At 39.3% G+C, this 14,364-nt stretch overlaps 2 protein-coding genes and 1 long non-coding RNA gene across 3 annotated transcripts in view; all 3 read left to right on the top strand.

Annotated features, from left to right (window-relative positions):
* LOC146978246 (uncharacterized) overlaps positions 1-14,364 on the top strand; it is a 37,846-nt gene that overhangs the window by 6,623 nt on the left and 16,859 nt on the right. The gene's annotated exons all lie outside the window — the stretch shown is intronic.
* On the top strand, positions 1,792-6,902 carry LOC146978247 (uncharacterized). Its single transcript, XM_085790489.1, has 6 exons — positions 1,792-1,852; positions 4,333-4,611; positions 5,049-5,276; positions 5,842-5,979; positions 6,340-6,441; positions 6,738-6,902. The coding sequence occupies exons 1-6, from the start codon at positions 1,792-1,794 to the stop codon at positions 6,833-6,835; spliced, it is 906 nt and encodes a 301-aa protein (XP_085646615.1). The 3' UTR covers positions 6,836-6,902.
* Positions 8,521-10,943, top strand: LOC146978248 (uncharacterized). The gene is made up of 3 exons (XM_085790490.1): positions 8,521-8,609; positions 9,534-9,809; positions 10,714-10,943. Exons 1-3 carry the CDS (start codon positions 8,549-8,551, stop codon positions 10,941-10,943), a joined length of 567 nt encoding a protein of 188 aa, XP_085646616.1. The 5' UTR covers positions 8,521-8,548.

Below are 14,364 nucleotides of genomic sequence, written 5' to 3' on the forward strand. Positions count from 1 at the left end.
AACTGATTGTTAGTAATAACAGTAACAGTAATAACATGTTTATATTTAGTAATGATACAGTTATAGATGTATTTAATGCAACCATGTAGCCATGGGGCTCAGATCATTGGGGGAAAGAGAAATGAGTCAAATCTGTCATCTGTGTTGTGTGGTTTTTTTTAACGGAAAGCAGGTATAAATTGAATAGGAGTAGGTTGAGGATTGAACCTTGTGGAACGCTGCAGGTCAGAGGAATTCTGTCAGATGAGAAATGCAGAATCCCATAATACCCATTTAGAAATAGAGTCCAGTGTAGGCACGAAATGTAAACAGTCATAGTCATAGCAGCAAAACACTGACATTTCAGAATCAGAAAAACAGATCAAAACAAAACAGGGGCACCAGAAAAAGACTTAGGACGGTTTATGTGCAGTGGTAAGATCTGAAGCCAGATTGAAAGTCATCAAACAGGTAATTTATTGTTACTATATGTATTTCTGCTAACTGGACCAGTGTCAGGTCAACAGTTACCTGTAATGTTTCTAAAAACTTCCACCACATAATAAGTCTGATTAAATGTCTAAATGTACATACACACAGATCCAATGCACAACTTTTTCTTATACTCTGTCAACATGAGGAAGTCAGGGTCCATGTGCCAAAGACCTAGTTTCCTTTTCTTTATTTCACTTTTTAAGGGAAAACCATGTTAAATAAAATGTTGATCATTACAGTAGATGATTTCTACATATTTTAAAACACGTCCGGAAGGGAACATCAAGTCACGTCAAGTCATCCTCTTGAGCTATAAAGTAAGAAATTCTAAGCTAAATGAACTTGAAGTTGACAAAACTAAATTTATTTAGTTCATAAGAATTGATCAGTTAATTGTACTTTGTACCTTTATGATGTTAAACGGTGTGAAAATAACTGCTGCCTATGTTCTTGTTGCAGCTCTTTCACACACTATGAAAAACAGAATCACACGGTAAAAAGGAAGTGAAGGTTTGAAACTGTGGTTAAGGGGGATTAGCTGTGAACTCTGCCAGCACCAGCCAGATACCCACACTACGTAAAGCAGGCCTCAAGAGATCAACACCATCAACACATTCGTCCTGCCAGTCATCAGATATCCTGGCTGGCCAAATGGAGGGTTTCACCCTAGGTCCAGCACACTAAAACTATTCAAAAGGAGGGAGGCTGGGGACTGGTGAGCATCAAAGTCACTATTTAGGATGAAATAACCAACATCAATGAGTACATCAGGAAGACGGCCCCCAGTGATAACCTGCTAAGTGAATGTCTCTAGGCAGCAGAAAACAAAAAAGGAGGAGGAGCCAGAGGAGCTACCATGGACGGACAAGTCAGCACAGGAACAGGTCGAAAGCACAAGATCAATAGAAGATGGAGACTGCAACACATCACACCAGGGTGTAAGATGCAGGCAGGGAAGGCGAACAGGCCAAGTGGCTGGCATAGTGTCCAGGAGCATCTGTGTTAAGTGGGCTGGAGGTCACAAGGTCAAGACAGAAGATTGAAGATTACTCCTTAAATTCAAAGCTGAAAAAACAAAAAAAACTTTTAAAGCAATATAATCATTGTCATATTTCCAGATCTAAGATTGTAATTGTTCACAAGCACAGTAACATTTGCAAGAAATGTACAGATACTATAAGTAGAGTTGTCAGTGTGGTTTCAGTGTACAACACGTCAATGCGGTTGAATGGGTTAATACGTGCAAACAACTAAGTTCCTGTTCTCATCTCATAGTCCGTGGTCTGATCTGTCCTTTTCATTTCAGTCTGTGTCAGGATGAGGGTCCAGCTCTGCAGCGTCCTGTTGGCCTTGGTCCTGGGCTGTAACGTCTCTACAGGTAAGGACTCTTTAAATCCATCAATAATTTTATAAAATACAATTTTTTAAAATGTCTTTATGGTCATATTTTTTCTGTGTCGTTGATGGTGGACTACCACAGTGGTTTTCACACTATTTTCAGTATTGTTATATGAGAGAAAGAACATGTAAAGTGCATTATGTTCACAGCTGTGAGTCAGACTGAGAGACAAACTAACACACTGTTCGATTCAGTGTTTTCTTGTCAATAAGAAGAATAAGAATTAAGATAATTTTCATTATGTATTCATTTTCTGTGGATTGACAGGTCATTGCAGTTTTATTCAACTTTATCATTCCTTTAAGGTTTTGTATTTCATGCTTAATGTGTGTTATCTTTGAAGGTTTGGTCCATAAGGAGAAATATTTGTACATTTAAAGTGACAGTTGGGGTTATCTGACATGTGGTTGATTGCAACACACGTCAGTACGCCGCCATAGAGAAGCAGCCGGGAGGTTTTTTACCTATCACATCCACAGCAGTGCATCGCTCTGCAGCTTCTGTGCCGTTGCTCCTGCTGCATCACACAAGGACATGTCAAATATCCTGAGCTTTAAACACCAAAAACCATCTCAGTGCAGTGAAGGAGACAAAGACATGAGCCCATAAACAATGTTTGATCTTTCAAATATAGACAAGAATTAAGCTTCATTTGAATGTAATTGGACTATCTCAACAAACAATAATGAAACAAAAGAATAAACAACTTCCCTTCCATCTGTATTTCTGTGCTCAAACTCTGATGGTGTGTGTGGTATGAAAACCTCATTCATTGTCACCAAACACAGGCTCACATTTTACAGTCAGTACGTTTACATGACACTTAAAAAAAACGAATTATTGCCTTAAATTCGATTTTCTCCATCATGTATACACCTTAGTCGGAGTATAACTGGACAATGCATGTGCGCATGCTCCACAACCATAGAGACGGCACCAAGTGGAGCAGAGAAGCCGCCCGAACCCGGCAAAGTAAAGGAAAAAACCCAACATCAGCGCCGATTCAATGCATTTCACACAGCGCGACCAGCAAGAGTGTTTTATTTTAAAAAAAGAGAGAGAGAGAGAGAGAGAGAGAGAGAGAGAGAGAGAGAGAGAGAGAGAGAGAGAGAGAGGGGGTGGGGGGGAGGAAGCCGTATCCTATTCTCAGCGCGCATCCAGCCCAGACTGGCGCGTCTGGTCGGGAACTGCAGTTGAGAATTTATTATTAAGCTTATAAGTTGTTTATATTCAGTTTTTTACGAGGTGACAGAAAAGTCAACAGGACAGGCGGCGTATTAACCTGCTGAAACAACGGGTGACGCCGCATGAGGGGGCGGACCTCGTCAGTTATTCGTTTTTTTCAGTTGCATGTATATTGAGACAAGGACAGAAGTCCGACTTGACGCCAAAATCGAATTTTGAACATAGCTCGATTAAGCTCTGCATGTAAACGTACTGTGTAACAAGCAATTTCTGCATCAGATAACCCATCTTCTAGTTTTGCTCACAATCTTAGACAAGTTGGAATAGTTTGTACCACACTTCTAAAAACCCTCATCATGAACTGATACATTTTAAAGCAGAAGTAAGCGGAATATTTGTGTTAATATAAGTCTTAAATAGTTATATCTTCCGACGGCAATCACTTATATAGAGTGTTTGGTCTGAAACACGGGTCTGTCAGTCACTCTGCCCTGCTGTAAGCCGAGGAGAAAACTTTCCTTGTATCCTACAACCTTCATCCAATGAGGAGAGAGAACGGCATGAAGGGCTGTGTGTGCAGCCAAGGGATGCGCGTGAATGTGGTGACGTAGGGACGAGGACCAATAGATCCATGACGAGGGCGGGGGCTGCTAACTAACGAAGTTAGCCAAAACGACCGGATCGCTTACTTCTGCTTTAAATGTTTACACAGGATGTACTTACACTTAAAGACTCCATCTAATGAAACTATCCTCCTCAAATTGCCCTCTGCCCAAATCCTGATGTTGGATCTTATATGCATATTATTGCATTGTCCAGAAGTCATAATTTTGTAGGGAAATTGTATCGTCTACACTGATAAAACTTTTTGATGTTGTAATTCCTTACTGTTTTAAATTGTTTTTATTGAATGACCTCTCTGCTTTAAATCGATCTAATTGCCATAATAATGTTTTATTTGCGAGTCTGACAGCTGCCAAAAAGATGCTAGCACTTCGCTGGCAACCCCCTCACACTCTCTTGGACTCATTGGTTATTTTCTCTGTTAGATATCCTATACATGGACTGTCAGTAGCCAGAATGCACAATGCAAAGCAAGTCACCCCCTGGACTTTCTGGTCTCTAGAGCCCCTGTGTGTGTGTGTGTGGGGGGGGGGGGGTCTATATTTGTCTGCTTTGATGGAAACGCAAATAAAGAATTTGAAAAAAAAAAAGAGCTTGTTATCGTAAATTGATTGGTTTCATAAATTGAAAAGAAATTATTTCTTTTGCAGGAATAATATCCATAGTCGTTGTGGAGAATCATGGAGTCACTCTGCCTTGTCCTCAAACTGTGGAGGGTTCAGTGACGTGGAGCAGAAAGATTAAGGAAAAGGTGGTTCAGATTCTTAGAAGTTATGGTGATGGAAGTGACACAATATACAATGATCCAGACAAACAATACTCCTCGTTAGCAGATAAGTCCCTGTACAATCAGAGAGCTGTTGTCTCAGACAGTGGAAGATACTTCTGCAACAACCGACCAGCTGTGGATCTGACAGTGATCCCATCAGGTAACATCAACCTTTATCAATCTTGTTCATGTTTCTGTTAAGTGTGGATTTTTAAATGAGCTCCTTCACACTTTAAGTGTAAAGATTATTTCACTGTCAAGATTCCAACAGCATCCGGCTCAACATGTTAAATATTCATCACAGTCACTCACCATTTTTATTAAGAACATTTATGTGTTCAGTTTGTGTGAAGTCTGTTTTAGAGAAGTGTGACCTGGACTCTATGATTATTGTGCTGGCTGCAGATTGTGATGCTGAGAAATTAATATGTATTTTGTCCACCTCATTTACATGAGCAACAGAGGGCTATAACACTTCTCCACAACTTCATCCAGATCAGGTGTTAGTTTACACAACATCAGGAATGCATGAAAAAAGTTCACGACTGTAAATCACACAACACTAACATTTTCTCACTCTGTATTTGCTCTGTACAGGAACACCAATAGAAAATGCTCCAGAGATGACCAACATCACTCTGACATGTCCTGGAGAATCAAATTATGTACCATGGAGAAGAGAAGTTGCTGGAAGACAAAAGATTATCAGAGGTTCTGTCTCCTATGCGGGCAGGACGTTGTCGTGGTCTATATCACATGTGCAGCTTAATGACTCTGGATTGTACAACTGTGGAGGAGGAGCTGTGTATCTGAACGTCACCAAAAGTGAGTGAGGTTATAGACAAAATGTCAGAGGGGAGGAACAGAAAGATGGAGGGAGATAAGACAGAGTGAAGCAGCTTAGTAATTTAGAGCTCAATGTTCTGACTGATACAACCTTCATATCTGCAAAATGATACTAAACAGCTAGCCTGACTCTGACTCAATACCAATGTATTGTAATGACATTTTGAATTCCACTAGTCAATATAGAATTAGAGTGAAGTTTTCAATAGTCTCGTCATAAAGGTGGATATATTAATTGAAATCCCGTCAGTCATCAAAGTGTTGATAGAGCTTCCAATAATGTTGTGTGTATCCCCTATACTACAGGTATGCTGACTTGCTGTCTCACTTTAAGTAAAATGTAACAGGGGGTATCTCTTCTCCACAGGTTCTCCACACAGCTTTTAAAAGTGTAGCCTATAGTAATATCATCACAGATCCCTGACATTTTAAATTTGACCAGTCAATTTGGAATTAGGTTGTCTTTCTTAAAGTTTTCACTGGCAATAACTGTGGATATTTCAATAGAAATCTAATACTGTTCTATGTATTTCCAATATAACAGGCATAACAACAACAACGCCAACCACAACAACAACAAAGCCTACAACAACGCCAACCACACCACCACCACCACCACCACCACCACCAACAACAACAACAACAACAACAACAACAACAACAGCATCATGGACAAGTGCAGGTATGAATATCACTGAGAACCCGAGATAGCCTGACTCTGATTCAACACCAATGTAATGTAATGATGGGTACACCTGTACTTTTTATTGTTTTTGTGTAACTTTTGACTTTGCCATCATAAGTCATTTTACATAAACATTGATACTGTGGTAACTGTTTACAAACTCCATGTGCTTGTGGATCTGTGTTCAGTCCAGCACATCAGTGACACTGCAGAAAGGGAGAGGTGTAACAGAAGAGGAGGATGATGAGCATAATAATAATTCACACGTTATTTACATAGAATAAGGTGAATGTGTCTGAAAGCTTCTATTTCCTGTGTTTTAATTACAATTTCTCCACACAAAATACAAAACAACAGAAACAACAATGACTTACCTGTGGCTAATGCCTGTTCGCACGGTGCTTGTGATGCTCTATCTAATCACCATGATCAGCATCATCGTCGTTACCCGGAGAAAAGGTGAGTATAGTTTGACTTGTGTTTGGTTTCCTGCATTTGAAAATGCAAAATGTGCTGAAGCTGAGACATTTGATGTTTGTTGCATCAGATTTGGAGGAAATTTATGAAATCTGAAGATTAAGATCTGTCATAGAGTCATATCCCCAGTGTTGTAGGCTCCTTAAACAACCACTTGGTGGTGCTGTTCCTAACCACTATTCCTCCTTTTGAACATGTGCATTGGCTGAAAAGTTGCAACACCTAGTGATTTAAAACTATCATCCATCATCTCCACGTTTGTTCTCTGTCTTTTGCAGCTCAACAGATACAGAAGGAGAAACTTGAAGAATCTCTTGCACCTCCTCTCCAAACTCCTCCTCCTGTGGATGAAAGCGACTATGTAAATGTAGAGTGAGGAAGTTTCCATTGTGTAAATAATGACTCTCCTGCATCATTGTATCCTGTTGAACTGAAGTGGTAAAAACATGTAGTAGTAGTAGTAGTAGTAAACCTTTATTTTACCAGGCAAGAATTGCTAAGAATACATTCTTATTAAGGCAATGGCCTGGTAGGAGGTGAAAGACCTCCTAAGGGGAAGGGAGAGGGGGAGTATAACATTAAAATATAGACAATAAAAGCACATACAACAACAGTGACACAAAAGAAGAAAGAATGATCTGTGTTTATATTCAGTAATGATACAGCAAATGTAAATAGATTAGTAAAAGCTTCCCACCGAACTTCCGCCACAGCACAAGTCTGATTTCATGTCTAAATACACATACGCATACACACAACTTGTTCACTTTTACTCAGTATTTGTTGTGAGCTGAAATATGCACGTCTCCAAAATTGTATCGAACTCCATTATCGTCAGAGCATGAGGAAGTCAGAGTCAATGTGCCCCAGATCTAATTTCCTTTTCTTTGTTTCACTTTTTATGAGGGAAAACCATTTGAAATAAAATGTTAATCATCACACCAGAAGATTTCTACAGATTTAAAAACACTTCTGGGAGGAAGGATCAAGTCACATCAAGTCATGCTCATGAGCTCTATAGCCAGAAATTCTAAGATTATTTAAATTCAAGTTGACAAAACTAAACTTATTTAGTCCATTATAAAAGTATCAATCAGTATCATTGAATCAACAGTTTATCACAACAGACAAACAGCTGCAGATGCTGGAGAGAAAGTTAACTACACGTATATATAGAGCTCATAATAAAAGATAAGTTGATTGCAGTAAATGCCTGTATGATGTTTATCAGTGTGAAAATAATGCTCCCTATTTGCTTCAAAGTTTTAATGCTACATACTGTATATGGAAACAGCCTTCTATTAAAATGCATTTGTTGTACACAGTCTGTCTACTGTACTCTTTCATATATTCACATTAAATAGAATCACACGATACAAAGGAAGTGAATGTCTGACACTGTGGTTTTAGGGGGATTAGCTGTGAACTCTGCCTGCAAGGAAGTCAGCACCAACCAGATACCTGCACTGGGTAAAGCAGGTCCTTAAGAGTCAGCTTCATGGACAGAACAAGACCATCAACACATTCACCCTGCCAGTCATCAGATATCCTGCCTGACCAAAGGACCATGCATGGATGGTTTCACCCTACGTCCAGCATCCTGAGACTGTACACTATACAGAAGGAGGGAGACTGAGGGCGAGTGAGCATTAAAGTCACTATGAAACAACCAACATCAATGAGTACATCAGGAAAATGGTCCCCAGTGATAACCTGCTAAGTGAATGTCTCAGGCAGCAGAAGATCAAATGGCTCTCATAGTGTCCAGGAACAACTGTGTTAATCAAGGGCTGGAGGTCACAGGGTCAAGATGGAAGATTTAAGGATACTCTGTGAATTCAAAGGTGAAGAAAAACTTTTAAAACAATGTAATTATTGTCTTATTTATATTTCCTGATAGAATATTTTACTTGCTGATGAGCACAGTAAAATTTGCAAGACATTAACAGATACTAGTAGTAGAGAGTGGTTTCAGGGTTCAACACTTCATGTGGTTGAATATATTAATACACCCAATAAACTGAGTTCCTGTTCTCACCTTATATATTCTGTGATCTGATCTGTCCTTTTCATTTCAGTCTGTGTCAGCATGAGGGTCCAGATCTGCAGCGTCCTGTTGGCCTTTGTCCTGGGCTGTAACGTCTCTGCAGGTAAGGACCTTTTAATTCCATCAAAAATCATAAACTTCTGTTTCTTTCTTGTTTTGATGTCATTAAGTGACCGACAACATATTGTGGAATACCACAGGGTTAAGGGAGTTTCACATGAAGCCTATCGTTAGCATGAGGTAAAGAACAAGTACAAGCACATTCAGTCAGACTGAGAGACAAACTAACACACAGTGTTTTCATGGGGTTTGTTCACAAGAATAAAACGATTCTAGTCATTTCTGCTAATTTTCTCGTCGATTGACCAGCCATTGCACTTTCATTCAATGTTCCTTTCACATCAAAGGCTCCATCAGATAAGGTTTAGTATTGTAGGCTTTACGCTTATTTTATTTTACGGTCTGATGCATAACGAGATACTGTGTTTGTAAGGTTCAAGTGATAGTTTGGATTATCTCACATATTGTTCGAGGCACTTCTGTCTTACCAATTTAGAGAAGCAGCCAAAAGTCGTTTTTTTTCTGACCACATCCACAGCACTGTACATCGCTGTGTGCAACTTCTGTGTCAGTGACTCTGCTGTTTCACACAACCCCACATCAAATATCCTGACTTTAAACACCAAAACCATCACTGTTTGGTTTTACATCTCCTCTCTCAGGCTTCTAACAACAGGGGCCTATACTACGAAGCAGGTTCAACATAGGTCAGTGAGCCAATCAGAGCAAAGGAGGCTCTGAGCCCATAAACAATGTGTGATCTTTAAACTATAGATACGTATAAAGTTTCACTGGAATCAAATTGGACTGTCCAAACAAACAATAATTAAACAAAAGAACAACAGCTTCCCTTCAATCTGAATTAGTGCTCAAAACTCTGCATCAGATAACTTCTCGCAATCTCAGAAAAGCTTGTTATCTTAAAATTGATGTTTTATACATTGAAAATGAATTGTTTCTTTTGCAGGAATAAAATCCATAGTTGTTGTGGAGAAACATGGAGTCACTCTGCCTTGTCCTCAAACTGTGGAGGGTTCAGTGACGTGGAGCAGAGAGAGTAATGGAGAGGTGGTTCAGATTCTTACAAGTGATGATGACAGGGAGACAAGATACAATGATCCAGGGAAACGATACAGTTCGTTAGCAGATAAGTCACTGTACAATAAGAGAGCTGATGTCTCAGACAGTGGAAGATACTTCTGCAACAACCAACCAGCTGTGGATCTGACAGTGAGCCCATCAGGTAACATCAACCTTTAGATAGATAGATAGATAGATAGATAGATAGATAGATAGATAGATAGATAGATAGATAGATAGATAGATAGATAGATAGATAGATAGATAGATAGATAGATAGATAGATAGATAGATTTACTTTATTAATCCCGAAGGAAATTCAGGTGTGGTCAACTGCTCACAGAGACTCAGTCACACACACATATGATAAAAACAGATTATAAATATCTAGAAATAAATAAATATAAAAATAAATAATAACAATAACTAAAAAACTGGAGGTTAAACTGGCTTGAGGACAAAGACAAAACCACACACAACAGCAGAAACAGAAACAGAAACAGAAACAAGAAGGACAGAAGTGTTCCAGCACTTCTGCCTTTAGATTAGATTCCCCCCCCCACACCCGCTTCTTCTGCTACTCCTACTACTCCCCCTCCCGCCTCTTCCTCCCACTTAAGGAGTTGTGCAGCCTGATGGCTCGGGGGACAAATGACTTTGCGTGTCTTGTAGTTGAACAGTTCAGTGACCGCAGTCTGTTGCTGATGGTGCTCCTCTGCTGGTTGAAGGCAGAGCTCAGTGGATGGTCGGCATTGTTCATAATTGCCAATCTTGCCAATTGTCAATCTTGTTTATGTTTCTGTTCTTAAGTGAGCTGCTTTGTGTGAAGTCTGTTTTAGAGAAGTGTGAATTGGACTCTATGATCATTGCGGTATACATTTTGATGCTGGTAAATTGACATGTATTTTGTCCAACTCATGTATATCAGCAAAAGAGGGCTGAACAAACATCGCTTCTCCACATAACTTCAGTCAGATCATGAGTTAGTTTACACAACATCTACAGCCATGAGAAAAGTTCAAGACTATATCATTAATATTTTCTCACTCTGTATTTGCTCTGTACAGGAACAACAATAGTAAATGCTCCAGAGATGACCAACATCACTCTGACATGTCCTGGAGGATCAAATGATACAACATGGAGAAGAGAAGTTGCTGGAAGAAAAGAGAACATCAGTGGTTCAGTCTTGTATGTGGACAGGACGTTGTCTATACCACATGTGCAGCTTGATGACTCTGGACTGTACTACTGTGGAGAAGGAGCTGTGTATCTGAACGTCACCAAAAGTGAGTGAGGTTATAGACAAAATGTCAGAGGGGAGGAACAGAAAGATGGAGGGAGATAAGACAGAGTGAAGCAGTTCTTTATTTAGAGCTCAATCTGACTGATAGGCCTACAACCTTCATATCTGCAAAATGGCACTAAACAGCTTCTAAAGTCTGACTCAACACCACTGTAGCCTATTGTAGGCTAATGATGACATTTTGAATTCCACTAGTCAATATAGAATTAGAGTGAAGTTTTCAATAGTCTCGTCATAAAGGTGGATATATTAACTGAAATCCCGTCAGTCATCAAAGTGTTGATAGAGCTTCCAATAATGTTGTGTGTATTCCCTATACTACATGCTGACTTGCTGTCTCACTTTAAAGCAGATATCAGTGGCACGGCCGTTTCGGCTAATGCTGTGTTCAAGGCAGGCTTTTGAAACCGTAAGTTACAGCTTCAAGTCACAACTACGACTTGGTAGCGTTCCAGGTAACCCGTAGCTCGTGTTTTTACCGTCCTGTTGTCTGTGAAAGTTCCCTATAACGGCCACTCGTAACTTCCGACCCGTGAACTCGTACCAGATCGAACTGGTATGACTTCACAGGAAGGAAAAACACAAAGTACGAGTTTCCTTGAATGTACCATGAGTTAGCAGCCCCCGCCCTTGTCAGGCATCAATTGGTCCTCGTGCTACGTCACCACATTCACGCGCATCCCTTGGCTGCACACACAGCCCTTCATGCCGTTCTCTCTCCTCATTGGATAACACTTGTATCCCACAAGGAAAATTTTCTCCTCGGGTTACAGCAGAGCAGAGTGACGGAGAGACTCGTGTTTAGGCTGAAATACTTCATGTAAGTGATTGCTGACGGAAAATAGGACTATTTAGGACTTATATTAACAAAAACATTCCACTGATATCTGCTTTAAGTAAAATGTAACAGGGGGTATCTCTTCTCCACAGGTTCTCCACACAGCTTTTAAAAGTGTAGCCTATAGTAATATAATCACAGATACCTGACAATTTAAATTTGACCAGTCAATTTGGAATTAGGTTGTCTTTCTTAAAGTTTTCACTGGCAATAACTGTGGATATTTCAATAGGAATCTAATACTGTTCTATGTATTTCCAATACAACAGGCATAACAACAACAACACCAACCACACCACCACCACCACCACCAACAACAACAACAACAACAGCAGTAACATCATGGACAAGTGCAGGTATGAATATCACTGAGAACCCGAGATAGCCTGACTCTGATTCAACACCAATGTAATGTAATGATTGGTACCTTTTCTTTTTTTTTTTGTTTTTGTGTAACTTTTGACTTTGCCAACACAGGAGCCTGGAGTCTAATAATCATAATCACAGTTAATTGATATTCAAACAGAAAAAACATGACTGAACAAGAGAGAGCAGATATACAAATCAAGGTCAAATGTAAGAATATTTTGCAGGCTGGTAAATTATATTTTAAGGTTTATAAGTTACTTAAAAGAAACCTGTTCACATTTTAACTGGTTTTAGCAGTTAACTTAAAGAGATTTTCTGGCACAGGAGTCATGGACCAATCCAGGCCACTTTGCCTCCAAATTGGTTATCATGCAATCACAGATCATCTGAAACAATGGGAAGTAGCCTATTGGGTCATTTAATGCACTTAATTTATTTATGCCATTGACAGGAATCATCAGTCCAGCGCATCAGTGACACTGCAGAAAGGGAGAGGTGCAACACAGAGGAGGATGTTTCTACTCATTATACTAAGCTACACTAACAAATTGTTGTCTGCTTCATACTTGAAATAAAGAAATAACAGCAGCATCAGTTTGAATATATAATTCAAAACAAAATAATTTATATATATAAAAAACTAAATTAAAAAGATATTTTAAATTCCACTAGTCAATATAGAATGAGATTTTATTTAAGTTTCCAATGGTTATACACGTGGATATCAATTTTGTTGAAAGTGTTAAAAGCCTTCCAATACTGTTGTATGTGTTCCTCATACAACAGGTATGCTCACATCCACGACAACACCAACAACAACCACACCACCAACAACAACTCCAACAACAACAACAAAGCCAACAACAACGCCAACAACAACCACACCACCACCACCAACAACAACAACAACAACAACAACAACAACAACGCCAACAACAACCACACCAACAACAATAACAACAATGCCAACAACAACAACAGTATCATCATGGACAAGTGCAGGTAAGAACACCACAAAGAACCCCAGATAGCCTGACTCTGATTCAACAACAATGTAATGTAATGGTTGGAACTCTTTTTTATTGTTGTGTATCTTTGGACAGCACAGGAGCCTGGAGTCAAATGATAATAATCACATGTTTATATTCAGACAGAACAAACATGACTGGACAAAAGAGGTTGTGTCAACACACCAAGGTCAAATACAAGAATATTTTGCAGGCTGGTTATTGCCTTGCTTGTAAATAAGGTTTATAAGTTACTAGAAGAACCTGCTCAAAGGCTTTGTCTAGCACAGGAGTCATGGACCAATCCGGGCCACTTTGCCTCTAAATTGGTTATCATGCAATCACAGATCAAAAAATGGGAAGTTGCCTGTTGGGTTATTTAATGTACATTATACAACAGTTAGTTCCGACCAAGTCAGAATATCTGAAAGCCTCTATTTCCTGTGTTTTAATGCATATTTCAATTTCTCCACACAGCTTCTTCTTACCTGTGGCAGATGCCTCTTCGCACGGTGCTTGTGATGCTCTATCTAATCACCATAATCAGCATCATCGTTGTTATCCGGAGAAAAGGTGAATATAGTTTGATCTACGTTTGGTTTCCTGCATTTGACAATGCAAAATGAGCTGAAGCTGAGACATTTATGAAATCTGAGGATTAAACGTGGGTCCAAATAAGATCTGTCATTGAGTCATACCTCCAATGTTGTAGGCTCCTTAAACGACCACTTGGTGGTGCTGTTGCTAACCACTACTAATACATTGGCTAAAAAGTTGCAACAGTCTATGGTTGCAACACAAAGTGAATTAAAACTACCATCCATCATCCCCATCCGTTTGTTCTCTGTCTTTTTCAGCTCAACAGATACAGAAGGAGAAACTTGAAGAATTTCTTACACCTCCTCTCCAAACTCCTCCTCTTGTGGATGAAAGTGACTATGTAAATGTAGAATGAGGATGTTTCCATTGTGTAAATAATGACTCTCCTGCATCATTGTATCTGTTGAACTGATCTGGTAATAACATGATCTGTGTTTATATTCAGTAATGATACAGTTATAAATGTTGGTAAATCATTAAAAATGTAAATAGATTATTAGTAAAAGCTTCCTACAGAACTTCCGCCACAGCACAAGTCTGATTTAACGTATAAATGTGCATTTAATGTGTGTATGTGCCCTTGTTCACCTTTACTCAG

This window comes from Trachurus japonicus, chromosome 11, assembly GCF_045865225.1.
Source record: "Trachurus japonicus isolate A0001 chromosome 11, Traja_1.0".
NCBI classification, from domain to species: Eukaryota; Metazoa; Chordata; class Actinopteri; order Carangiformes; family Carangidae; genus Trachurus; species Trachurus japonicus.

What these genes read in the sequence shown, in the direction of transcription:
- LOC146978247 (XM_085790489.1), top strand. Translation starts at nt 1,792, where the DNA reads ATGAGGGTCCAGCTCTGCAGCGTCCTGTTGGCCTTGGTCCTGGGCTGT. An exon ending in GGGCTGTAACGTCTCTACAG is followed by an intron (nt 1,853 to 4,332) that starts GTAAGGACTCTT and finishes TTTCTTTTGCAG; the next exon opens with GAATAATATCCATAGTCGTT. An exon ending in TCTGACAGTGATCCCATCAG is followed by an intron (nt 4,612 to 5,048) that starts GTAACATCAACC and finishes TGCTCTGTACAG; the next exon opens with GAACACCAATAGAAAATGCT.
- LOC146978248 (XM_085790490.1), top strand. Translation starts at nt 8,549, where the DNA reads ATGAGGGTCCAGATCTGCAGCGTCCTGTTGGCCTTTGTCCTGGGCTGT. An exon ending in GGGCTGTAACGTCTCTGCAG is followed by an intron (nt 8,610 to 9,533) that starts GTAAGGACCTTT and finishes TTTCTTTTGCAG; the next exon opens with GAATAAAATCCATAGTTGTT. An exon ending in TCTGACAGTGAGCCCATCAG is followed by an intron (nt 9,810 to 10,713) that starts GTAACATCAACC and finishes TGCTCTGTACAG; the next exon opens with GAACAACAATAGTAAATGCT.